Raw genomic sequence first — 27,730 nt, forward strand, 5'->3', positions numbered from 1 at the left:
GTGTTTTCTTGGAACATAAGGATTTTTATTTATTTTCTGTAGAACTCCTGTGAACTGTGAGATGAGTCTACTGTGCTCTGATTTTACAGCTATATCTATAGAAATAATTCAATAGGAATTACCCTTTTATAACTTAGCCTAGATGGTTTTTTTGATAAGTGGACGATAACACTGCATTGTTAAATGAGTGATTTTTACCCTGAATCTTCTGTGAAGGAAGATGTGCGTGTGTTGTACTCCGCATATATAAACACTTGATCACCAGATCATTACACTAAGTTTATGAAGCTCTACATATTTGTACTATAATTGATAAGTATTTTTTTTATTTCACATTAAGTTTAGAATACAACATTTTTTTAAAACTCTTTTATTTATGACTTTCATCCTAGTTTGTGCAGCTGTGTATAGAGCTAGGTTTAAGGCTAGTTGGAAGCTCAAGAGTGTGTTGCAAATGCATTTGCACAGATGCGATGGTCTCATTCTATTTGTTGTCTTTAAACATATTTATATAGTAACATACCAGCACCTCAATTCATCCAGAATTAGCCAGGAGGGGCAGGGAGAGAGCAAATCTAGGCCAGTAATGGTATAGGTCAATTCTAGCACTCTCTTAACTGTGATACCCCTGCAAACTTTGTTTGCAGTCATTTCACTTTTATTAAATTTAACTACTTAGTTTTCCAAACCAAATATGTTGAATTCAAGGATTTGGCAAACTGTAACTACCAAGGTCACTTTTGGGAAGATGTTATTCAGTTCTCATTAAAGGCAGTACTGAGGGGGGAAAATGGAAAATCAGACATTGAAGCCATTGATATTTTCTGCATCTTCTCAGAATTGTGTATTGCTTATTCTAGGGAAGGAATGAAAGTATTATTTCTATTAATCACTAGCTGTCACAGAATTATTTCTCATTAAGAAGACTCATATGAATTTGTGTAACCTTAAGTAAATGTGGAAAGATTATTACTTTATATACTACCTGTTAAAACAAATATGCATCATTAAAAAAACAAAATGGTGATGTTTATTATTACTGTGGACTGTGGATAGAAGGAAAACGGGACAGACATTACCAGGTGTGGGTAAAAACCTGATATTTATGCCTACACTGAAGCACTTCACTGTATGCAGTGAAGGAACACAGTGGCACTCCGAAGGGGATAAATATCAGTGAAGAACTTAAAGCCCCGAGAAAGAAAAGGGACCATGTTGAGAGGTCAAGTATGTTCGACTCTACCCTCAAATGCATTCAGTAATGAACAATGAGGCAGTAATGAGGACAAGGCAAATATCTACTCAGACTTTTTATGCATCATTAGTCAAGCCAGTGGGTATGATGGCTGAACCAAAAAACTCAAGGAAAACAACTAATTTTGGATCAACACACATTTTTTTCATTTTCACCCCAGCAAAACAATAAACTGGGAAGGGGGTTGACCAGAAACAAAACATTTTGTCTTCAGTTTATTTAGTCCCTCTTTATTTTAGTTTTGTTAGTTAAATTGGAAGTGAAACATTGATAGTTTTGTTCTGAAAATGCTGTAATGAAATGCTTAGTCTTTCCCAAATATATTTGCTTTCTGAATGTTTCTTCTGAAACCATTTATTAAATTTGACCCAATTTCATAAATACTTTTATTCTCCCTTCATGACGTGTTGAACTGGTTAATCACATTCTCCATTGCCAGTATTTTGTTTCCCAGGAACAAAGACCACTCATGTTTTCTCCTTCTATCCTCTTAATTGAAATGCATAATGCTGCATCACCAAAATACTTGAGTGTTTCCCATATTAAAAAATGCTCTCTAAGAAACCTCTTCCCTTCACTTTTCCTTCTTATAGTAGAGCAACAATGTGAAAATGAGAAATCGGTGTAGTTAAATTTAAAGGTATGTGCATGAGTGAAAGGAGGTGAGATTGAAGAGATGCTTTTTGTATGTGATTCTGAAAATGGCAAGGTATTTGTCCATCCTTTCTGAGGTTCTTCCTTCAGCGAGCAAGTGGGGGAATGCAACTGGTGTAATCCCTCAAAAGAAAGGCAGAAGTTACTCCGAGGTAGCATCAACCTGACACAGAGTTTTTGTTCCAAGTCCAAGCTCCTGAATTAAAAAGGGAAGGGAATGCATGTATTGCTTAGCTAGTACAGACAGAATAGCTCTAAACCAAATTCTGTACTGTAATGATAGCTGTGGTCTACTGAGTTTAGCAGCAATTTAATTTTTTCCCCAGGACATATATATATATGTTTTGCCTCTTGGTATAGTGAGCTGCAGTAATTAAAGTAACAAATCCACAGACAACCCACGGGCCACTATGGAGTTCCACGGTTTGATGTACAGTCTTTCTAGCTAGTCCCAGATAGGAGGATGAGAAATATTTTAAAGCCAGGGATAATTTGGACAGCTGCTCTCTATAAAGTCAACAAGATCATAAGTCGTCTATTAGTTTGACAGTTGAAAGCCACACATCCCAAATGAGGTCAAAAAAAAAATGCCAGTTCATTTTTTTTGTGAGGACTTTTCCTCTTTTCAGACAAATGATCTCAAACTTGCCTAGACTGAGTTTCAGTTAATTGTTTTGCCACACTGAGCAATCCTGAAGGGGACTGTGCTAAATTCAGAGTAAAGATGATGCCTTGCTTTGCTTCTGCGGTGGTTCTATGTAGATATTTGATAAGCCAGAGCACAGGAATGAGCTGTTTGGGATGCTGCAGTTGAGTACCCTGGAGATGGAGGAAAGCTGTCCACTATGACTCAGACACAGATATCTTAGCACAGTTCCCATGTAAATAAATTGAAATAGAAGTATAATGTTTAGTTGCTAATTATATTTAGACTCCTTCGGGGAACCCACCATGATTTCTATGAATGTACAGTTCCAGCCAGTGAACAGACAGAATTAATCCATTGGTTTGCTCTAACAGGGGACCTAAAAAGAACAATTACTTACACTGCTGTGATTGCCCTTCGGTCAAGGTTAAATTCTCCATACAGATTCCACTTTTGTTCTTTACATGAGATGATTTTTCTTTGAAGAGCAGTGAAAACTATTACATTAGCTAGCCATTTATTTATTTTTCTAAATTAAAAATAGTGCTTTCAGTTAACAATAATGATTCTTTTTTTCATTAGTGGCATCTTTGTCCCTCATAAGTCACATTTTAAAAAAAATTTAAAAATTAAAGAATCAGAAAATAAAACTTGGGAGAGACTTCAAAGGGTTTTCTCATCATAACCCGATTTTCCAGCAGTGACTTTTCATGGCAGATGTTTGTCTAACAAAAACTGTTTGTTCTAAAAACCCTCCATACCTTCCCAATGTTACCTATTCTAATGCTTAATTCTTACTCCCGTTACAACATTTTTCCTAATGACTTGATCTAAATTTCACTTGATGCAATTTAAACCCATGACTTGCTGTCCACTGCTTGTGCTTGGGTTTTCATACGCACTCTCCCTCTAGTTGAGATCTTGCCAGTGCTGAGATAGCACAAAGATTTCTTCAGTTGTACAGCCCATTTTCCACAACAGCATGATACTGTTAATTCAGCTTGCAGTGCCAATATAGTCCCTTATCCCTTGGTGCAGAAATGTTCCTTAAACTGACATTCTTTAGCATAGGTTCATGAAATTCATTACTTCTACATAAGAATCCTGCCTTTATGCCTTTCATTTGTTTTTTTTTTTTTAAATTGGTGTGCTCACAGATTTTGTGTATTTACTCAAATAGTGCATTCATAAAAAATACAAATTTTTATGAGTTGGAAGTAGCAGAGTGTATGTACCTACTGCAAATGTATTTTTGGTGTAAAATACTGTAATTTGTTATAATCAGTTCTCTGTTCAAGATAGTTTCAAGACAAGAAGAAGTATGAGGATTTTCACAGGGACATAATGCATGTATGGATTCAGGAGAATGATCAGTAACTTACAATATAGCAAAATATGCTTTATTTAGCTCTTTCAAACAAGAGGTACCTGAGGAATGTAACAATAATAGTCTCATTTTACAACCAGATTTTCAAAGAAATGATGCTTTCATTAATGATACTCAGGCTCTCTCTTGTTTCTTCACGTTGTGGCTATTGCAGGTTCCCAGATCAGGTTTGATCAGGTGTTTATGTCTCTTCTTAATGTTTTCAGAAGGGGAAACGGCCTTGTTATCCAAATACCTCTGGGGCTACTGCATTCCTCTCCTGTATTGCCAGGTCTGTTCATGGGAATTCTTTGTCAAACAGAAACATGTGACACTGATTCCTAAACGTTATGTCAAGCGGTTTATACACACACTGAGTAGGTTCTCATCAGCAGTCAGCATGGTCTATATAAACGGGAATATAGTCTTGGACTGCATCTATGAAAATAAGGTAAATTTAAATCTGTAAAATAGGTTGCTATATTTTGGCTAGCCTGGGTGGCTTTCCATGTCAGAGTCAGTTCATGTTTTAGGCACTACATTTTAGGAGAATCTCATGAATACTAAGGTGCCTTTACAATGTCAAGGAGGCCTTCCTAGCTGTAAATGAAAAACATCATTTTCATGACCAAATTGTTTTTCTTTCTAATACGATACTTTTTTGGGTTTTCTTCTAGGTGGAGAGGATTGTAGACAAAAGGAAGAACAAGAAGGGCAAATGGGAATATCTCATCAGGTGGAAAGGCTACGGAAGCAATGAAGACACCTGGGAACCTGAACATCATCTACTACATTGTGAGGAATTTATTGATGAGTTCAATGGACTACATGTTACTAGAGAAAAGCGATCAAGACATGGGAAACAGGCCAGCGCTCCAAAATTTTTACGGGAAAGCCGAGGGTCATCTGTTGAGAAAATATCACATAGACCTTCTGAATCTGGGAAGTCTAAAGGGTCAACACACAAAAGGAAGAGAATTAATCCATCTCTTCAAAAACAGAAAAGAGGATATGCAGCAAAGCCAGCATCTGCTAATGACAGGGCTGCTAAAACTGTGACTTACCGAACTACTCCCAGCGGTTTACAGATCATGCCACTGAAAAAGCCACATAATGGTCTGCAGAATGGAGATGGCAGTCATGAAAAAGATTCTAGACATTTTGGGAATGGCTCACAAGAGCAAAATATGGATTTAAATGATCATGAAGGAGAACAAAATTTGCCCAGCGTGTTGGAAGTTAGTAATGATTCACCTGTTGTGAATGGAATTGGTATGTGATTTAAACTACAGTCTTTTGAGGCGGGGGATGGGGGGGGGGAGTTGCAGCAACTGCAAACGGAGAGTCCACTCGTGGAAAAATCATTGTCATGCTACACAAGTGATACGGTGAGAAGCATATAAACAGGTTTCACGCTTTTTCCGCATATATTATACCACTTCTTTATCAGTTGGCTTCTCTCCTTCCGTTTCCCACGGAGTGACATGAAGCAGTGTGGGCTTTGTTACATGCCTTTGCAGTGTAAAGTTCTTGTGGGGAAATGATGACAAGGCACGGAGTAGGAATGACAACGGAGGTATGTATAAATTGCAACTTTGGTTTTGTGTATCGCCAAGTAACAAATCACTTCTCAGTTCTGTGTGCACAGACCTCTCCTATGTGTGCATAGGTCTAGAAAGATCAGGATTATTTTAGAAACAGAATTAATACCACTTTTGCTAAAGTATCCTGGTAAGTATGGCTGAATAACATTCAAGTTCCTCAGTATTAATGCTCGTCATATTCAGTACTCAGAACTGCCAGGTCCTTGTCTCTGACAGTGACTGGATACATCAGAAGTCAAAAGACATACTTTACAGGAAAGTACAAACAGCCTTGAAGTGAATGAGAAGAAATAGGAGAAATTTCTTTCTAATCCCCATAGTTACTGACTGGCTTAGTTCTCAAAGAATGAAGGTTTATGTTCTCTATAAATACTATGCAGTTTAATGCAACTAAATAGCTTCTCGGTATCTATATTTGTCCAATCTTTTGGGTTTTTTTAATCCTACCAAACTTAAAACCTTGATGGTGCTTTGTGGCAGTAATTTCCAGGAGCTAACAATGAGATGCACATTTTATTTGATCAGGTTTTTGGGTTTGGGGGTTTGTTTGGGGTCTTTTTGACCTTTACTTTCATTGAATAAGCTCTTGCCCTTATATGAAAAGATGAAGAGGAAGACGTCCTGTCGATCTGTAGGCAGCCCCAGCCTTTTTAGCCTTCCTACCACGTGGAAGTCTTTCCAGATTCCTGGTAGTTTTCGGTATCCTCTTGTGCCTTTGGTGTGTGGGGTTTTTTTAATACCTTTTAAAAACAGCAGGAGCTGTTCCAAATGATTTCCTACTGCTTACTGATATAGTGGCGATACAACCTTTTGAGAATTATTTTTTCTGCTGTTACACACTGCGTAAAGGTTTTCATGGAGCGATACACAGTTGCTCTTAGGGTTTTTTTCCTTGCTGGTTACAGTTAATTTAGAACACAGCTATATGTATGATTCTTTTCATTATGCATTTAATCTGCTTTACTGTTGCCAATTCACCCTTTTCTTATGACTCAGTGAAGCTCTTCAAATTCTTTCCTAGTTTTTACTCTACTTATTTTGTATTCCCTTCAAATTTTCCTCTTATAATTCTCTTCCCAGTTCATTAATACGTACGTTAAATAAACTAATCCTTCTGCAGGTCCTTGGGGCAGCCAACTACTAATCATTTGACATGATGAAAAGTAACCATTTGTTCCAATTATTTATTTTTATTAGCCACTTTCCGTAGCCCATGATAGCACTCATTTCCTTAACAGCTTCTCGTGAATTGCCCTGCCAAAAACTTTTCAAAAGTCAACATAAATTGTATTACCCCGCTTTCCATTTTCCACCCTACTGGCAACCTAACAAATGCTACTTGATTTGGAATGTGGAACTGTCCTTGCCTAGTCTTACTGGTTACATCCTGTAACTGCTGGGATCTTTCAATCCAGGCATCAAATATCTTGTTACAGACTCCCAAACCAGCAAAATGTGTGGTCAGCTTTAAATGCGTAAGTAGCCCAGATGATGTAATGACACTTAAAATTGAGAGTGCAGGCTTTTGTATTTTGATGCGTTTGAGCTCGTGTAAGACCGTTTAAAAAGTTACCTGCTTCTTTAAAAAGACTTGCATATCTAATTACGGATGCGTATAAAGTTATTTTTCTTTGCTTTCTTAGTGTTTCTAATGAAGTTTTTTTAATCATTTGTTTTATGTTATTCATTGGGGAAGTTCTGATACAAAGTGCATCTTTAAAATGCATTAATTCCCAAATTTTAGAGTCTTTTTTTTTTTAATGAAGAACGAAAGGGCCACAAAGAACTGTAAGGTCAAATGAGCCTTTCATTTGTCCCCACAAGAGCTAATGAATGGCATCCACCAGCCCCTGTCTGAATAATCCCTGTAAGAGAGCTCTATTTCAGTAGAAAGCTGCTTTGCTTAAGCAGCCAGGTGTTCTGCCATGTACAGAGGGCTCCTGGCCTAACATATGCAGCTCCTTTAAAACATTTCTTTATGATGGTTTTTGCATTCTCCAAATCCATCACTTCTCTTCTGTAATTTGCTCTCCTTTCTCCCTTGCATTCTGACCTCCCTGTAGGCAAAAGCAAGAGATCTTTAAATCTCTACCTGGTTCTTGTCTGAAAAACCCATACTCAGCAGCACTCCCAAGGTCAGAAATCCCTCCAGTCTTGCTTTGTGATGCCCAGCACATGCATAGCAGAGAAAAATACAAAGAGGAGAGATGAGACTACCAAAGTAAGAGCAGACAGAAACTGGTGAAGAAGGGTCAAAATAAAAATACTAGCTTTTTTCCTAATATTGCCCTACAAGCTTGAGAGAAGGCACACTTCCTGATACAGGATTTTGCATCATTTGAAATGTCAGATTGAAGAAACTTGCACTACTCTTCAACAAGTCCAACAATTTACTAAACTCCCTCGGTATTGACACTGACAGAGAAGTAGCACAGAAGATGCCATTGTGATTCTGCCACGTGTCCTGTTAGTATCACAAACTCATTCTAAACAGGATAGACGTCCACTAAAACTGGTCTGAAATTTTACAAATTACAAATGAAGAAAGTTTCAGAGAAAAATGCCAATTTGTTGAATAACAGAAGTTTTGTTCCAAACATCTTGGGTTTCAAAACTTTCTCCAAATCTGAGCCAAGGTCCCAAGGCTTTGTCCCTTGAGACCGGGAGCAATGTGGCAGTCTGCCTGGCAGCACTCCCACATGTAGCTTTGAGGCAGCCAGCTATGCCAGAGGTTTCAGGCAGTCTGCCACAGAGTCTGGAAGTCGAAAGCCCAGCATGCCCCATCAACGCTTGCAGGGCTCCCAGGCACTATGTGTAGAACAAAGAGGGAGCCTGGAGGACCTGGATTTGGCTCCCAGAAGCTGTGGTTCCCGGGCAGCCCCGTGCAGAATCTGATGAAGCAGGCATTTGTGTCACTTTTGAGATTGCCTATATGAAGCCCAAATGAATGTCAAACTCATTTCACAGCTAAGTGTAAGAGTGCACAGAAAATGTATATAGAAATTTTAAGTTGGTCTTGAGATGAAGCCTAGATTTGTAAAACTGAAAAATTCCCCACAATTTGAAAACCCAGCTGTGGGCCCAGCTCTGTTACCAGTGTTGGCCTAAAGTTGAAGGCCTCCAAAAGCCATCAACTTGAACCAGTATTTTTTCATATTATAATAATGTTTAACTACCAGTGTATTGAACCAAGCAATATAATTAGTAATTTATAAAATATAACTAATAAAAAAATATCTATTTTGATTGTCTGTGGTATGCCAGTTCTGTTGAAGGAAATAATAGCTATTTGAAAGCTAGTTTTTGGTGACCCCTTGAATGGACTTTCACCAGTCTGTGTTTAGTTTTGTGAATACATCCACTTGGATACAAGTGTTTCCTGCTCAACCTATAGATAAAACTCACCAGTAAGCTATTTACCCCAGAAGGATGGGTAAATACATCTACAGATGTATGCACAAAATCATATATGCACCCCAGTGGAGGCCTGGAACTTTGCTGAAGTTGGGACAGGCGTTTCTTACCAAAACCTCTCTTCTACCTTCTACACATCCCGTCATACGGAGAGTAGAGTTGTCTTTACTGACAGTTATTTAAGGGTCTGCAAATTGGAAAATATTGAAAAACTCTGCAGGAGAACATCCACTGATGCTCCCAGGAGTTAACAATACCGTTCTTTTTGATTATATTTGTTGTATTCTGTTACCACATTTCTGATTCTCTCCAGATATTGTAATTGAGAGTGATTGTTTTGTCAAGTTTCTTGACAGAATCAAAAAACATCCCCTTTTAATTTTCTCTTTCCCTTTTCTACATCACTCTATTTCTGTACCATCTGCTGAAGGATTTTTGCTTGTCGTGTATCACTAACCACTGTTTTTCTCCATTACGAAAATCTTTGCAGTCTCATGGTGCCCGTAATTTAAATACTCTCTATGAACTTAGTCACTGCTTCCTCTTGTTTTTTTAGCTTGTTCTGTTTTATTTATTCTGGAGCAATACTGGCAGTAAAAGACAACCAAATATGCTTGCTTTCTCAATTTGGATAAAAACTCATTGCTTTTAGATATCTTACAGATGCTTCCTTAGCTGGAGAAGTTTGAAATTATTAGTAAATTATCAACAGAACACTGCTTTTAAGTATGTACAGTATTAACCATTACCCACAAGAAAGACAGAAAGGAGACAGAGAAAAGCTATTGGTAAGACTGAGGAATGCCAAGCTGTTTTACCAGGGAGAGTAAGGGAGCATGGTTTATTTCACCTAGAAGAATTAAAGCCCTAGCTCCGTGATCCTTTTCATTCAGCATAAAGGCATGCTGCTTACAAAAGGGACAGTCCAGCCCTCCATCCCATGATACCCTGATCGTTATTCCCATCTCTTTCCCTGCACTAGTTTTAGTACTTGTGAGGCTACAAGGTGGACCTGATCTGTTTGAAAATTAACCACAGTTTTGCAGGGTTTCCAGCCAGAACAGTTCATCAGGTCACTTCACAGTATGGCTACCTACCTGCATGCTAGTACCAGCACAAGGATCACCACTAGGGTGGTGGCACAGAGACTGCCCCATTAAACTGACTGTGATGAAACACTAAGAAAAGATATATCTGAAAATAACAGTAGCTTGAGGTGTCCTCTTCTAGTGAGTAGAAGCAGTGGAGCAGATGGGGAGATCAGAGTCCTCTAAAGCACTGAGTGATCTGAGGCTCATTGAGATCTTTTCTCTCTTTCCTCTCCTACCCTTTGTCTGCCTCAGCTTTTTAGACTATTAATTTCTAATGTGTTTTCTGCAACGCCTAGTATAATGGAGCTCCAGTCTCAGGCTCAATCTGGAGTCTTCAGGCACTTTCTAGTACCAATAGTAGCAGCAGTAACATGGTTACATGTTGTCCCCTTTGACTGTAGTGAGTACTAGAGAAGATACAGGAACAGACAACTAAAATGAAGAGGATTACAAGAGTAAAAGAGGCTTCAGTTAGGAGAGGAGGAGGCTGAGGGTGAATATGATGACAAAATCAAGGCCTCAGATAAAGTAAATGCAGAACTGTTGTTCTCCAAATCCCTCAATAGCAGAACTAGGGACCACTCACTGAAACTGGTAGAACACCAGATAAAAGCAAAGATGAAAGAAAATTCTTCTCTGTGTAGTGGCTACACACCTTCTCAAACTCATACCACAGGAAGCTGTGGAGACAGACAGCATCAACAGGCTCAAAAGAGGATTAGAGAAACCCATGAAAAGGTCCACAAGCAAATACTGAAGGAAACAGGAAGGGTGAATCCTCTCATATTGCAATACAACACTTAGGGATGATACTAGGGGAGAGGACTGCAGAAAGTGGCCAAGCTTGCATTTTCTCCTTAAATAGCATCCTTTACTGCCATTCTTGGAGAAGGATTACTAGATGGTCTGCGAATATCTGAAGTTCCCTTAAAAAATATTGAAACTTCTTCTAAAGATCAGTGTGTTTTTAGGTATCCCACAAGTTCTACTGCTGATTAAAAACAAGGTAATAATTAGATTAAACTCCCACTAAAGGAAGAAATATTTTCTCCTCTTCTGTTTTCTTTTTGTACCTACACTGAGCATCAAATACTCATTACTAAGCCAGTAAACCACATTTAGAGGTACGTAAAGCTTCCTTAGTTAATTTGTGACATCCTTAATTTGTTTCACGTGCAGTATAGATAGGCTTTGAGAATGCCTCTTTTTTCCTGTCAGAGTCGCTGTCAATGTCACAGTCATTTTTCATCGTGACATATTAAAGTACTGTTACCCTTGCGTGCATTAAGCAGGTGCTAACTAGTAACCCTCACGCAGAGACAAATCTGGATGCTTTAGTAGCTCCAGAGCAAACCTTCAGAAGCTCCATCACATCCATGCAATAGACATGCTAACTTCGCCTGGTTTCACTTGAGTGTTGTCTTTGGATTTTGCTGATCATTTTCTCCAGTTTATCAGATTAAGCAAGGTTACTGGGATGCACAGTATACACTGAAACAACAGTTTACTCACTATATGTTGTTCCGTTAATCATCCATTCCTGGAAATGACACTTTTCCATTTATGTTTCTCTCATATTTAATTTAGATCTTTCTTTCCTCTGGTTAGATTTCCTTCAGCTGGCGTGCAGACAGTTAAAATATTTTTATAAGATCTATAGTTTCTTACATCGTGTATTTACTTTACAAACTGAATACACTACTCAAACAAAGAAGAATACAACAAAAAAATCCAAATAAAATTATTATTATTATGAGGCTTTTTGTTGAGCTGGATTATCTGTGTGAATTAATCTTCTACCATTCTCTTACCATCTGTGTTTAAAATGGTGATGTGGCATATGATGTGGCATAATCTTCAACTCTAGGTAGATAATCAGTACAGTTAGTCTGACACATCTTCCATTCAATGTTCATTTGTGCTTCTGATTTTGTAAGTTCTTTACACTTTTTTGGGAGATTTAACTCTTCACGTTTCAGTAGCTTATTGCTGGGTCAAGCAACATAGTAAGGATTGAGTAGATAAAAATGCAATATTTAAAAGTCTGCCTCACTCAAATAATTAATTTGTTTCAGTATATTATTCCCAATGCTATTAGTTTTCCATTAGTAATTTCACAAGTTGATTTTTGTTTGTAAGAATACATGTCAAAATATATGCAGTAGCAAAACCTTATGAAAAAGAAGAAACATGCCATCAGAAATTACGCATAATTTTTAAAATTCAAGCACATAGTGATTTCTACACTTGTAGATAATTCTTGTCAAGAAAACAAATTTCAAATTCTGCTGGCTTCAAATGCTTTTTCTTCAAATTGATGATCTAATGTAATTTGTCAATGTTTGCATTGCACTAGTTAAATCCTCTATTCAGTATAATATAGGCAGTACTGTAGATGGTATTTCTTAACTTAACAACGAAGAAGAGTTTTATGATTGACTGAAATAGCATTCTTTAACAAACATGCATTTCTGTGTGTAGATATATGTGTACACACATGCACACATTACATGATGAAACCAAATGATGTACCATTAAATACCATTAAACATGACATATCATAACTGCAGTGTATATACAGGCATTTCACACACTGCGAACAATTCCACAGGCCATTGCCAACTGAGAGGTATCAGACAGTTCAGTTACCTACATAAACATCAAGTTGAAACATAGCTAATCCAAAATGAGGATAAGTGATTTTGGTTTAGAGAATAATTTGTTATTAATTCACAATTCAATTCTATTCCAACAGAGCATTTTTAATTGGATAGTGGTTATTTAAACTATAAAATTTAAATCTATGTTCTAATATGCATGTCATCTGCCCTTTAAAAATTCCTGGCTATTTGATACCAGAAGCTGGAATGGGTGAGCTTTGGCAGGAGTAAAGAACGGAACAAACAAAAGTGTTTTCATTCAGCTCTTTCTTGGCCATTCTTAAATATGGCATATTGTGGGCTCATGTCTATTTAAACAAAAATCAGATTTGAAAACTATTTCAGTGAACAGAGTGACTTTAATCTCTGTTCCTCAATAACCTGTCTCTGCTTTACTTTTAATGGCAGTAGTGTGAAATTCTGTAATTAGAAAAGGAGTATTGCATACAAATCTTGTAAAGATATTTTCAACAGTCCGGCTCAGCATTGTTACCAATCATAATATATTGCCTGTTACAGAGGAACTGTAAAACTAAGCAAAGTAATAGTTTACAGTTCATACACAGTGTAAGTCAGAATAAACCATCTTTTAAAATTGACATACTATTTCTTTCATTTATTTTTCAGGAGGAACTATATCTTTCTTGTCATAGTTCCCTTTTTCCCTACTGCTGGATACCCTCCAAAATGTCATCAGCATTCATATTTTCTATGTACAAAGTCCAATATTAATATCATGTCTGTTAGTCAAAAGTCAGTATTGTTACTGTAAAATGTAATGAGCAGAAGCTTGGGATCAGAGCAAAGAGGATGGCTATCCGCTACTTCTAAAGCTAACCACAAGGATACATGGAAGAGAATGATGGTTGTGTCAGCTTAGTAAGAACTCCCCTAAATTACTGTCACATAGAGATGTGCAACAAGTGTCTATTCAGATTGTCTTTTGAAACCGATAATGACTTTTTGATCACCATAAAGATGATGGGATTTGGAAGATGGGATTTGGAAACCTGTTATGTAAAGTTTTTCCAAAGCTGAATTAGAATTTTCCTATGAATTCAGGGATCACCCCAAATTCATATGAAAGACTATGATACAATTGCTTTCATCTTCAAAGCAGAACGGAATCCCATTAAGAGTACCAGTCCTACATGCTACAATTCACTGGATCTAGCAGTTGCCTGATCAGAGAACAAAAAGTACTGCATGTTGGGATATAGAATAATAAGAATGGCTTGAGGCCACATTTGACTAGCTAGGAATATTTTTGATTTATCAAATTTATCACGTAGAGGCTATTGTAAATACCGAGCTATGTTTAAGCTAATGGAAAATGTCACTCCATTTGTTTGAAGGTATAGACATAATTATGCTTTGATTCTTTCCATCTGAAAGGTTCTTCTCTGGCCAATGGAAGCTTGAATCTACACAGCACTGTGAAAAGGAAACTAGATGGGGAGAAAGATTATGTCTTCGATAAGAGACTAAGATACAGTGTGCGTCAAAATGAAAGTAACTGCCGGTTCAGGGACATTGTAGTCCGGAAAGAAGATGGTTTCACACATATTTTGCTGTCGAGTCAGACTTCAGATAACAATGCACTGACCCCAGAGGTAAGCATGTAGCCATAAAAGCCAAAGAAAGCCATCCTAATGTGTGGGTTATCTTGGAAACGCTGCACGTGAACTGGATTTTATGTATTTTCGTCCTAATTGATTATCATAAAAAAGGAATACAGAGTTCAGATATATCTAAATTTTTCACACTTGGGATTCCTGTCAAAAAGAATGCAATGGAAATTAATTTTTAATTTACATGACTGAAACCAAAAATTAGAAGTAAAGAAAGGAATGGCAGAATCGGTATTTCCAGCATGGAGTTGTGTGAAGCAGTTGTTCACATGTTGAAGTTACCAATATTTACTATCTTTAGGAGAAATCTGGTCTGTTTCATTTTATTAATTTAAATAGTGCTCCAGCTGTTGCATACGGAGGAATTTCAGACTATATCCTGAAACATTAATTCTAAAAGTATATCTTGATCTCTAATTGCTTTTTCTCTGAATCACTTTATGAGTCCGTATTTATGAAATCTTAACCAATTAGGGGCTCTATTCTCAGCTGAATTGCATAAAGTCTTACAACATATAAATGATATTAATGAATTCCCTTGTTCCAAACATTATTCACTTGGACTTGTAGCTTGTACTACTCCAGTACATATATTGGTCACTGGCAGGGCTGAGAAGCTCTTCCTTCCATTCCCTGTGATCCCAGCATAGTGGGCAGCAATGCCCTGGTATACCTTTCCCATGTCAGAACAAAGGGGTGTCAGTAAATGCCTGCATCAGGGTGCATGTCCTGGAGAGCGGAGAACATGCTTGAGCCCTGTTCCACGTGGGCAGTAATGGCCTGATGGAAAGGTGTTACCATAGATCGGAGAGGAAACAATAGGAGCTGCCTCCCAGCACCGATTTTGCCTGTCTGAGCATTCTGCAGGCAGAGTTCCTCCACGAGCTGCCCACAGTGCGGCAGATCTCTACCTTTGCTACCCTCCAGACACGCCAGTGCAGCTCTGATTTATACAGTAACTTCAAGATAAGAGTATACGAAATATCGGTTTGAGTACCATTTGAGGGAAAAGTAGATTGTAGCTTTGAGGAATTATTTTATTCAATAAGAAACTGAATAACTTTGAAATTAATTACTTATAATGAGCTTCAGATAAAACCACTGGCAGGTATGATGGACTCTAAACCTGACTTTTCCAAATGCACACTTACACATGGACATTAATACACAGAATGATACTGAATAGTTAAAACTGTTGGTACATACATTTATCACTCCTAGTTTTTAACCTATATAATATTTAAAAGGACTATCTTGGTAGTTAACAGAGAACACCAAACACCTACTTTTAATACTAGTTCCTTAAAACACATCAGATTGCATCAAATCCATCATTCCATCCATGTATTAATTACCACTAATTGACATGGCAGGTAATTTAAACCAAGAGCTCAAGGGCCTGAAAAAGTATGAAATCAAGGACTTGCTATGTTCAGGCTGAACAGACATACCTTTACATTGCTGGCTGTGCTGTTCCACATGAGCAGTGTTCAAATGCTCTAACCAGGGAATTAATTCCAGCTCTTCAGGTCCGCCAAACCAATCTGTTTCATTCTTTGAAAATTTTCAATATGCCAGGGACCCACCTCTGTGGAAGAATAAATGATAAGGCATACAATAGTAATCCTCTTCTTGCATCACCGGCATAGACTATTTCTAGAACCTGTATTGAAGCTTACTCGAAAACCAGGAAATACATTTTGGAAAACTACATTACTGACCAGGATCTGGATGGTCAGGAATTAATCAAGGTAATGAACTCTCCACATTGAGATTGTCTGTTTAAAACTCATCCAGGCTGAGAGCAATTGAAAGCTCTTGCCCTCTGAAGGCTGCTTGCTGGCAAACATGAAACGACTTCTTTGGCCTCGGTCCAGGCTGCAGCCCGTCATCATTCACACCACAAAATCCAGCACCTCCAATATTGACAATTCCACATCCTTGCTAGCAATTACAGAAAAAATCCAAGGAACTGAAAGGAGGAATATGTTGAATGCCTTGTCCCTACAGTTTGTCACCCATAGCCATAGCTGAGACAAACTGACAGAGTATTTTAGGGACGTTTACATTTCAGTTTTCACACCTTTTATCACCAGTGAATAAAAAGTACAAACACAAAATTCCTACAAAATGAAGAAAGTGTGCTTCATTTTGTCAAAAGAAATGCTAACTTCAAGCTTTATTAGACATTCAGTAAATAATGTTTGCCAAATAGTAAATGATTAATTTACTCAGAGCAGGTCGGCTTGGTGTGGTTAAAATAGTGCTCTGGTTATTCTTGGCCATCTATGTTAAGATAAAAATAAAAGCTGTCCACTGCCTACAATCATTATAAAATTAATGCAAAATTAATAAAATTAATGTATAATTAAAGCTTATACAAAATCACTCTCACCCCTAAACAACCCTGCTTCCCTTTGTGCTTTATCTTAATCTTCAGATGAAATTTAATAGTTTTGTTCAACCATTGGCCTCTGCTATTTATGCCGATTTAATTAAAATAATGAAGAACTTATTTATTTAAAAAAAAAAAAAAAGAAAAAGAAAAAGAAAAGCCTAGAGAAGTCTACCTGAATCTTTAGCCTATGTTTTTGGTAACCACATCACACCTGTGGGTTTGTGCAGGTGATTTTAGCATGAAATGTGCCAATGCTTCTTCCAGCAGCATTTGCACTGATTGAAGTTGGCTCAGTGCCACTATAGTAATTGAGTTTTTTCTACAAAATGTTCAGGGCACTATAGAAATTCTTTCTTATGTTTTACAAGACCTTGTAAAACTTCCAAGCCAGTGTCATGAAACAGCACAGCTTGTTTTTATTTCAGTGGCTTAGGCTTGCTACTTTTAAAATTCATTTTTAAAAAAGATATGTAAAATATTTCATCATTATAAATTCCATTAGGGCATTTTCTCTCACGGGTCTTTTGCTGCTTCTGAAGTTCTTTTTCCAGTGATGATGTTGCTGTTTTAACTCAGCACATTTCAAGGATCCAAATTCTGCTTCAAACTGAAGATTAAATGGATCCATCCACTGTTTTTACTTTACACTATTAATGGAGCTAGGAATTAATATTCCCCTGAATTAAAAGCAAAGCATACCCTAAACAGCTGATGTTTTCACTGAAGACTGATATAACTACCTCAAATACACTTCTCATACAAAAGAATCAGGTTTCAAATTTCTAGCCATGAGAATTACGGGGTTTGAAGTTCTATCAGGTGCATTTTGGAGCACTGGTTTGCCTTCATTTTTCCTTACTTACAACTTTTCCTGACTTTAAAAAAAAAACAAGGCAGATACAAGTTTACTGTTATCTGTATTTTTGCTCTCATACAAAGACAAATTGATTTTTTGGCCAGTACGTCTGCCTGAAGCCAGCCTTATAGGTTCCTTTATTTATCAAACAGAAAAGACGCGGAATCTGTTTGTACAAAGAGTCAGTAAGTAACAAAAAGTGTATTTGTGTAAAAAGGTACGATTGTGGAAGAGGTTCTAAAAACAACTGAATGGCTTTAAAAATTTTGGGTTTCTGTAATATTTACTGCATATTTACCTTTAAGAATATCAACAGTGAATCCTTAGAGATTCAGAGAAGTTAACTTTTTAAACTAGTATTTCTATTTATATGAACAAGAGACTTCTGTTCAAAATACTTCGTGTAATTACAGTGATAAATTCCCAGCTTCCTGATTTCCCCAGAATGTAAGCAATATTGAAAGCAAAGGGCACCAAATGCCTTTTAAAATTTCCTACATCCAGTGATAGGCATTAAAATGAGCTCTTAGAAGTGTAATGAAGTTTTTAAACATTTTCTGTTTATTTTGCAATATAAGGTGTCCTATTAAAGAACTAACCAACTAATTTTCTTGACAGGATTAAAGAAATAAGCAACTTTTGAGAAAGTGATAATTTTATTATATATTTAGGTTTCAATAAAACAGTAAGTGAAGCATTAGGCCTGGTCTAAATTTACAGTTCGATAGATTTTCATAAGCGAAAGAACTGGCTCATACTGTTTTGTAAATACTTCCTCAGAAATTTTAGTCAAACGCACGCAAATAAAAATATTGTCCCCACAACTGAAAATTAACTAAAAGGTGACAAAAAAGCTAATTAAAAAAAGCATGGAACTGGAGAATACTGTGCAGAGCCCTGCAAATAGTAATATTAGATCTGGTCCACTAAAGAAAGTAAGATTTAATTGGACAAATGTCATAGGTATACCAAAATAAGGGAAGGTTTAAGGACCATGGAAGAGAGAAAAAGAATATGGCATCTGACAAAGAAATGTAACTAAAGACACATAGTATCTCTAAATTTGCAAACTGAATCCACTACTGCATTAAATGGAAATTTGTACTTAAAAACAGACAGCAGTTCTGAACTAAAATTATATTTACTTTACAGTACTGCAGTTTAATACACAGTTCTGTAACCCTTTACTTTTTTGTTAGTAGCTTTCCTATAATCATCTGTAGAGAAATACCCATACCCAAGTAATGGGTGAGGACAGCCATGATGCCAAGGCATTCGAAAGCAACAGTGGACGGCAGGCTGGCTATAAGTAGGCTGAGTGACAAGGTGACCAAGTGAATTTTGGATGGCACCAGCAAATGAATCATGGCATAGAACAAGGGAGTGAGAATTGACTTTGCTGGCATTGGTGTATTCCAATGAGCCTCCAAGCACCTTTTGATGATAAAGTTAATGACAAACTTACAGATATTTTTAAAAAAAACATACTTTTTGGAGACTGAAAACTTCAATACATTATGGTTTCCTGGTTTCTGATACTGTTTTCTTTTGCTAGAAACTAGTGGAGCAGTGGAACTAAATTTCCACTCTTGCTCAAAAATACTATCCAAAATACTGTCAAAGCCTTCCCATTTTCAACTATATCTGAGAAATCAGTTCCTAATAATGGACCTTTAATATCACCCTCTCCAAAACATTGAAAAAACAGTGATAGCGCAATATTGTTTTTTCCTACAAGTAGTATAACCTCTGCGCAAAAGTTTGGTATACTTCTAGATGGCTTTAGCCATCCAAATCAATGAGGGGTAAGATAAAAATGAGACAGGTTTGTAATGGTAATGATGTGTTTGAAGGATAGCAGTGGTAACATCAAAGAGATGGTACATATGCAAATATTACTGGAGGAAGGGGAACGGTAAAGAAACTTGCTAAATGGAGTATCATATCATGGCATCATATTTAAAGCAACACTCCTCATTGTATATAAAAATGTTTGACTGGTATTCTCTGATATTCTTCATACATCCTCCCTAAGAAAGAACAGATTTTGAGAACATTTAAAATAAACTCAGAGGACAATCTTGCATTCACATGGAACTAGGAAAATCAAAATACATGTTTTTTTATTCTAACATCTACCGCCTTCTAAAGTTTCTTTTTTAACTTTGAACAGAGGTTTCAGGGTTTTTTTTCCTTTGTTTTCCCTTATTTTGCTATGTTTTCACCAACTGAGGGCTGAGACAGCCTCTGAGACTCTGAGACTAAACAGTACTTGTAAAATCGCTGGTGACATTTTTGTACCTGCACAAGAACTTCAAATACACTTCCAAATTCTGCTGCTTTTAATTACTTCACTTCCACCCACTGTCACATACTCGGTATTACAGGCGTTCTGAAGTGCACTTGTAAAAGTGAAGCATCTAAAAGTTCACCACCTGCTTTCTCATGTCCTCGTCTCAGCAGCCAGTAACAATCATTTTTATGCAAACACATATGGAAAGCAGGCAGGTAGCATTGCACTGCATGGTTTGAACATACAAGTTCAAGCTTGGTCTCACAAGCCACAGCATTTCTAATAAAAGGCTACCTAGAGTGATATAAACAAAACTTCTGTTCTGTGTTTAGGGACATTTCTTAAATGAGGCACTTCAGAGGTCTAAAGAATTTTTGGAAACAGAAAGTAGTGAAGAAAAATAATCACAAGCTAAAAATCTTGGTTTTCTCTCATGTGGAAACAATATTTAATCCCCCAATCACATTTTGCTATCCGTTACCTAAATTTACACTAAGAGCAAATCTTTCAGTACAAAAGAGAAAAATTTGACTCAACAGGACCCTGTGTATAGGAAATACTTTGACACATGCGTATGTTTAAGAATAGGAGGTGTCACACTAGATGAAATCATAGCCCTTGAAGAGAGGATCAAATCACTAAAGAGAAGAGGGGAAGCTGAAATGACTGAAATCAATTACAGCTTACAAACTGCACTGAATTGTGACCAAAGAAGAAGTTACCCATCAGAAGTTTATGAAATAATATTTCCTTTTAAAAATCATGAGAAAAACAATTCTCTGCTCAGGTGAAAGGCCATTTTCTTACAATACCAGCAGCTCAATTCTGTACAGATTTTGATTAGGTTTGATTTATGGTGCAATTAATAGTTTGATCCAGTTGTAAATCAGAGTCAAAAGGTCTCTCTTTCAAGTGGCTTTTTTGCTTTAACTTTTGTAGACATTAACAATATCACTGACCATAGAAAAATGAGTAATATATTTGTCATGTTGATGTATATAATGTCCTCTTGTCCTGCTTTGCTCCGGTTGAAGTCATAGAAACCAAAGTAGTTGAAGAACTGAAAACTGGGGTTTATAGATTTTGCTTACAACCTTAATAGGCCATTGTTGTGATAACCATGTTACTGAGGATACAGTGATGTACACTGAATATACACAATGAAAATAAAAAAGTAATATTTGAAATTATTAAATTGCAATCAAATAGCATAAGCTGGCTAGAATTTCCCATAGAATAAGCAAAGAACAGCCAAGTCCTAAAAACTCTTTGAATTAGTGAGCATCAACAAAGCACTTCCAAATATAAAATATTTTGTAAACTCTCAGTGTTATCATTCTAAGTATATTAAAATTATATAAATATATAATTGATGTAAGTATTAATAGTGCCCAAAATTTAAGTCTCTCAAAATCAATAAGGTTTGTAAAACTAGGGAAATGATATTGCAACGGCATGCATGTCGAATTGTTTACTTTTCTTTATCCACAGATCATGAAGGAAGTTCGGAGAGCATTGTGCAATGCATCAGCTGATGACAGTAAACTCTTACTTCTCAGCGCAGTGGGAAGTGTATTCTGTAGTGGCCTAGATTACTCATATTTAATTGGCAGGTTATCCAATGACAGAAGAAAGGAAAGCACTAGGATTGCAGAAGCTATAAGGTGACCCAAGCTTACCTATGATCTCTAAATTATGAAATGCAGTGTGTGATTATAAAGATATTTATCAGGTCCAAAAATGTTGTCTATTTAAGTGTTGATTGCATTCTAATTATAGTCCTACAAATTTGTTTAGTAAGAAGAACCTTGGACCTTTCCTTGTTAGAGAAGAAAGCACATTTATTCTAGTGCTAATATCCATAGGGATTTATTTTATTCCAATTCTCTGTATTTAGTATTTCAAATCATGCCTCCAAATTCAAATACAACTTTGTTGTTGTTGTTTTTCCAAATTAGCTATTGCTTCATGTTCTAAAGTGGTTCCTGAAAGGCAGATATTTTACTTGTTTTAATGTTCATCATTTTAATGAATTTCAGTACAAATGGTAATCCATGGCTTACTCATATTCTGTTGAAATAGCAGTATGCCACTGTATTTCAGAACCTTATTAGAAGGGTCTCCACTCTTTTTCTTAAACTTAAATTACTTAATATATATGTAAATGTAGTTTTATTTTCATAACTAAAATGTGACTTTCCTTATATATATCACATTACCTTAATAGAAATCCAGGGTTTATGACGTGCAGCCTACAAATCAATCTGCACAATACATCACCAAATATTTCCATTATCCACAAGGTATACTTTATACATATTTGGCAGATCTTCCAGTATAAATCAACATTACTCCACTAAAGCCAGTGGTATTTCACCAGTCTGTACGAGGAAAGGGTTTCGTCCCTTTTTTTTCCCCCCACTTCCTACAAATAAATATTATTCTTCTGAGACCTTTAAAACTTTATGCAACAATTATATGAAGGAATATTAAAGAATTTGTTTTACAACAGTTCTATATTTTGGCTATATTAGTATAACATAAGATCAGGTTTAGTTGTTACATGACATGTATTAACAACCAATTATTTTGGTTACAACTACTGCAGATCAGTTTGGATTCTCAGTTTAATACTTTTGAAATTCTCAAAGTAGTAATTATTTTGAAAGAATTTAAAATGTAATTTTTAATTATAATAAATTATGACATGTTGTTAAAATCCTAGGTGTGCTTGAATATCATGTAGTGATACTTAAAAAAAGAAAAAGCCTTTGAAGGACACATCCTAATTTACTATGTTTTTTTAATGTGAGGGATTTTTAATAATGTGGAACCAAAAAAACATGAGGGAAGAAAATCACTATTCTTGTTTGAAAACACAGGCACACTCACACTCCATTAGAAAATACAAATTTAATATTATTCATGTAAATATTGTGTAGGTAGGTATTGTTATATATGCATACATTTACATACACACATTGAATATACAGGTATACTTATCAATTCAACATTTAAATGAGTATAAGCCAGACTATGATACTCAGTTTTTCCATCCTTGGACTCACAGAACACTCTTGAAATACTGGTACAATGTACTGCTCCTTGACAAGAATGTCGGCTTCAGGCCCACTGGAAATAGATTTTTATTGTACTTCTGGAAACAATACACTACGTTTTCCATTTAGCACTCTCTGTGCTTTCTGTGAACAAAGGACTCAACTCATGGAAAATATACTGTAAGAGAGTAGAAAAAAAATGTACACTTTGCTTTTTCAGGGGTTAGGATGTCCTAAAACACATTAACGGATCTCTGCCTCCACTGCTTTACATCAAGTTAGACTCGTATCAAAATGAAATTAAAATCTTGATTACTGTGTGTTTCCACTTTCTAAAGTATGGATCTCATATACTGATCACAAGTTAAAACTGAAGTTTAAATACCCATTAAGTCTCATCTCACATGAATGATTTATTCATTTGGCCCCTGTCCTCATCCACTGCCTTTGGGGCTGGCAACTCACAGATGTGTGGCACTGTAGCTTCTCTCCACGTACTGAACATAGATCCATCAGCCTGAGCTGCCATCACCCAGACGTGTGTCCAGCATTGCACTCCTGGAGCAGGGAAAAGGCAGGCAGACAGACTGCACTGTGACTGAGCATATGTGGCCTACAGAGCCCTGCAATTGAAAGACTCACTGGAAGGCATTCCCAGCATCAGTTTCGCATCATCAGTCGGGCATCGTTATGTGACCCGATACATAAAATTCTAGGTGTCCTCAGAAGAAAACAAAGGGTGACTTTACTTGCTCAACTTCTTTATAGCCTTTGACGTACATAGGAGCCCTGACCTGCAGCAAGACCTCTGCAACAATGCAGAGGTATCTGAGCATCCCAAAGTGTATTCAATGGTCAACTTCCCAGATATCCTCTAGCAAAAGCAAAAGCCTTCTGCATGTAACACTTTTTCCTATCTTTGAGCTTCTGGCTCTACCGTGCAACAACAGTTACAATTTTAAGTCCTTTTCAAAGACTGCCTTGAATTGAAACAAGGATCCTCTAGCCCAGAAACTACATATGTGAACTTAGGTTCAGAGACATAGAAACATGCCAGGTTCTGGGTACAAAGACGACTCACTGAAACAAATAACGTACGAAACAGGGAACACAGATAAGTGGAGTGCTGGACACTGCAGCTTCTGTAGACCAAATGCAGGCATTTGATCCCTCGTAAGCTCCCAATATTGTAGCCTTCCACTCCATCCTATAGGTGGCATGTTCCATATCCATCTATTGTACTATTCTCTGTGCTTGCCATCCTTCCCTCATGACAGAGGCTCATTGTTTTTTCTCAACGTTCTATTCCACTCTCTCCATCTCCAGGTCCTCCTTCCTTCCTTGCTCACTCATATGAAGATTTCATATTTCCTTCAACCCTTCCCCTCCATTAATGTGTTCTGCTTTGTTCTTCATCCCCATCATCTAACCATTTCCTCTCCACATCCCTAATTGTTTTTCCATATTCGCTTCCCGTCCCATTTATCACCACATGCTTCCTGCTTTTCTCCACAACACTCTTTTCTTCTGCCTCCACATGGTCCCCAGATCTGCTGCCACCATTTATTCATAGTTTGTTCTTTTTACCTATCATACATCACATCCCTGTTCCCATCTGTAGTCCTGCTTGGAAGGCTTACTTGCTTAACTACTAAGGTTCTCAAAATTCTGGAATTAATCAGGTGCAGTGATCCACAGTCATTACTCAACCATAAGCACCGAAGAAATAACGAAATAAAGGAACAGCATTGCTTCTGCAAACAAAAATGAACCACAACTCTCCTTAACCCTGCTATCCTCTAGAAGGAAATGGTCTTGAACAGACAAATGTGATGTTCCTTATTTCACTCTCTTTGTCTTGCCGCTGATCTCCTGTTTTATTACTCACTGTGTGAACAGAGCTGCATCAATTCCGTAAGTCTCTATTTTCCTATGGTCAAAAATCAACTCCTTACTAGATAGCCTGAAAAACAGAACTCATTCATTGAACATTTAAAGCTGTGTCACCTCAGACTCTTTGTTTTCATTTAAAATATAGCCAATGCCCTTGCACTTCAGTCCAATAAAATACTTATCTTCGGTATGTTTTCCATTTTTTGCCACATCAGCACTCTAACCTGCAAGGCACACCTCCTGTTCTCAGATACAGAAGTCTAGGTCTTTTTGACCTCAGTGGGAGAGCTGCAACTCATCAAAGGGGACATTTGACAAAATGTTCTTTCCTACAGTCTGTCAGCAAAGATGCGCTCTGGATCTAATAAATACCCAGTGCAGGAACAGAATCTCCTCTTTTGTTTTGAATTTGATTTATACATGTCTCTTTTCTAAAGTAATTGAGCATCTCATTTGCCTCCATATACCTGCTGTGCACTGAGCTGCTAGAGCCCATAATTTGCCCACAATTACACTCATGCTTTTTCCTAATTGGTGTATAGGCTGTTCCATTCAACAGATGTCTTTCCACAGTAGCTGGTAGGTAACTTATTTAAAATACCTCCTCGTTGCACAGAATTTAACATGTTCTAGTTCATTCATCCAGATTAATCTGATCACATTTACTTCCCCGTTATTTCCCATCGCTTCACATTTACTGTTCTAGGCAGGCAGGCATCTACTTTGTTATGTCTTTGCCGAAGACATTTGCAATGAAGATCCAACAGATCACTTGCCTAATTCTTTCCCCATTCAAACATTTCTCTCTCTGACTCCCCTTTGTTGGTCTTGTTCTTTCTGCTGCTGTGCCATAAACGTTTACTATCTCCCGATCCGTTGATGGGACTTGCAGTAACCTTTGACATAGAATCTTAAGAGAAATTTTTGAAAAAAAGAAATATTCAGCAAGCCACCTATGAGTTTCCTATCTTTCATGCTGTAATATGTTCATCAAGTTAGCCAAACCAGATCGTCAGAATCCATACTAGCCATTGTGGAGCAAACTGAGAAGCGCTATGCATACAAATTCATGAGTTACTGGTCCAGAAGTAAAACTAAATCTAACCAAATCATTCTGCAAAAAGTACAACAGTCAGTGCATTCCAATTAATCAGTTCAAATACAACATACACAAAACTATTTAATATCCCAGGTACTCAGAAAGATTAAATAACTAAATATGAGCAAAATTTTCTATGTGCAAACTAGAAAGTATCTTGCAATTCTGACCTCCTAAAACTGGGCCATGGCATTTATTGTGTTCATCTGTGGTTCTAATTTGTTTTCAGATTAAGTACTTTAAGCTTGGGTATTTATCTAAGTGTTACTTCTGTATTCAAGATCTTTCTTTTATTTTTTATTTTAGGGATTTTGTAAAAGCTTTTATTCAATTTAAGAAGCCAATTGTGGTTGCTATCAACGGCCCTGCTCTTGGGTTAGGAGCTTCTATTTTACCACTATGTGATATCGTTTGGGCAAGTGAGAAGGCATGGTTTCAGACACCATATGCAACAATCCGACTCACTCCAGCTGGCTGCTCATCATACACATTCCCACAAATTCTGGGTGTTGCACTGGTAAGGTTTTCCACCTCAAATTGCTGAAGAACCGTTCTTAAATTCATGCTCTTCTTTCTCTCTTTAAAAAGTAAAACGGAAAACAACTTTTTCTCTTAATTGTCATGAGTGGAAATGAAATCTGTGGAAAGTTCATCTAATCCCTACCAATTTCTTATCACAAAATGACCTCAGAATTCAATACATTACACATGCCGTACACAAGAAAGATTGAACACAGGCTGAAAAAGCAAAGATTGTCAAGATCATGGTAGAAAAGGGAAGAAATGCATTAGCAGAATAACATTGCAGAGTACTTGCCTGTATTGTGTTAGGATTGTGCAGTAACAGAGCAAGATACTGCTCTTTGCTCTCTAAAGACAATCTACACTAATTCCAGTAAGGTTGCTTCGTTTTTACCAGTATAACAAAGCAGAATTTGCCCACAAAGTATTTCATACTAGGTTCCATGACTCTTGGCACAGTATCAGTGTATCACTGACAGTTACTCTTGTAAAATCAGCAATACAGATTCATCATGCATGCCAGCACATTTCTCTTAAATGAAACCCATGCTGTGCTCTGGCCACCTGCACAATCCTTAAATAGCTACTGAAACTCATTTTTAAGTATTTTGCAGTACGGAAAGATACAGGAGACCATTTGTAAATCTTGAAAATAGCAGGCAAGTATGGAAAATTTTTTAAGAGAATATAACCCAAGATCACGAGTAATCTTTTGGTTTCACAGGCAAATGAAATGTTGTTCTGTGGGAGAAAGCTGACAGCACAGGAAGCCTGCAGCAGAGGACTAGTGTCACAAGTATTTTGGCCAACAACATTTAGCCAAGAAGTGATGCTACGAGTGAAAGAAATGGCATCCTGCAGTGCAGTGGTAAGAAATCAAACTCCTTTGTGATTAAATTACATTTCACAGAGGCAAGGTTTGCTCCCAAGGCTCATCACATGGTGTGTCTTCAGTTTCCACAGCCATACCTGTGGGCTAACAACAGAAAATCTGGATAGGGATCAGTGAGCTTATGGAGTTTTCCATTTTTCAGTGGCAGGGAGCGTTGTTTCCTTTTCCCATCTTCACATTTTTTCAGTATGGGTGGAACCTCCTTGCCCCAGATTTTGAAAGGGGATTTTAGCATAGGTTTCCTTCATGAAGGTGGAGGAGTCTGAAACTATACAACTGTACTGGGAAATCTCTGTAGGCCTAGTAAGAAAATATATTTGCCTTTCACGTTGTCCTGGCCTACTGTGTTTCAGCTGACTCTGCCTTCTTTTCTGCACCTGCATAGTTCCTGATTCTG

At 37.0% G+C, this 27,730-nt stretch overlaps 1 protein-coding gene across 4 annotated transcripts in view; it reads left to right on the top strand.

Annotated features, from left to right (window-relative positions):
- CDYL2 (chromodomain Y like 2) overlaps positions 1 to 27,730 on the top strand; it is a 61,797-nt gene that overhangs the window by 27,702 nt on the left and 6,365 nt on the right. For 2 of the 4 annotated variants that reach the window (XM_075161464.1, XM_075161465.1), the window contains exons 3-8: positions 4,149 to 4,213; positions 4,599 to 5,193; positions 14,086 to 14,303; positions 21,360 to 21,532; positions 26,226 to 26,436; positions 27,166 to 27,309. In XM_075161464.1, the coding sequence (XP_075017565.1) occupies positions 4,149 to 4,213; positions 4,599 to 5,193; positions 14,086 to 14,303; positions 21,360 to 21,532; positions 26,226 to 26,436; positions 27,166 to 27,309 (1,406 nt within the window). The remainder of the gene's footprint in view (positions 1 to 4,148; positions 4,214 to 4,598; positions 5,194 to 14,085; positions 14,304 to 21,359; positions 21,533 to 26,225; positions 26,437 to 27,165; positions 27,310 to 27,730) is intronic. The other 2 variants (XM_075161466.1, XM_075161467.1) reach the window with 1 other exon arrangement.

This window comes from Calonectris borealis, chromosome 12 (genome assembly GCF_964195595.1).
Source record: "Calonectris borealis chromosome 12, bCalBor7.hap1.2, whole genome shotgun sequence".
NCBI lineage: Eukaryota > Metazoa > Chordata > Aves > Procellariiformes > Procellariidae > Calonectris > Calonectris borealis.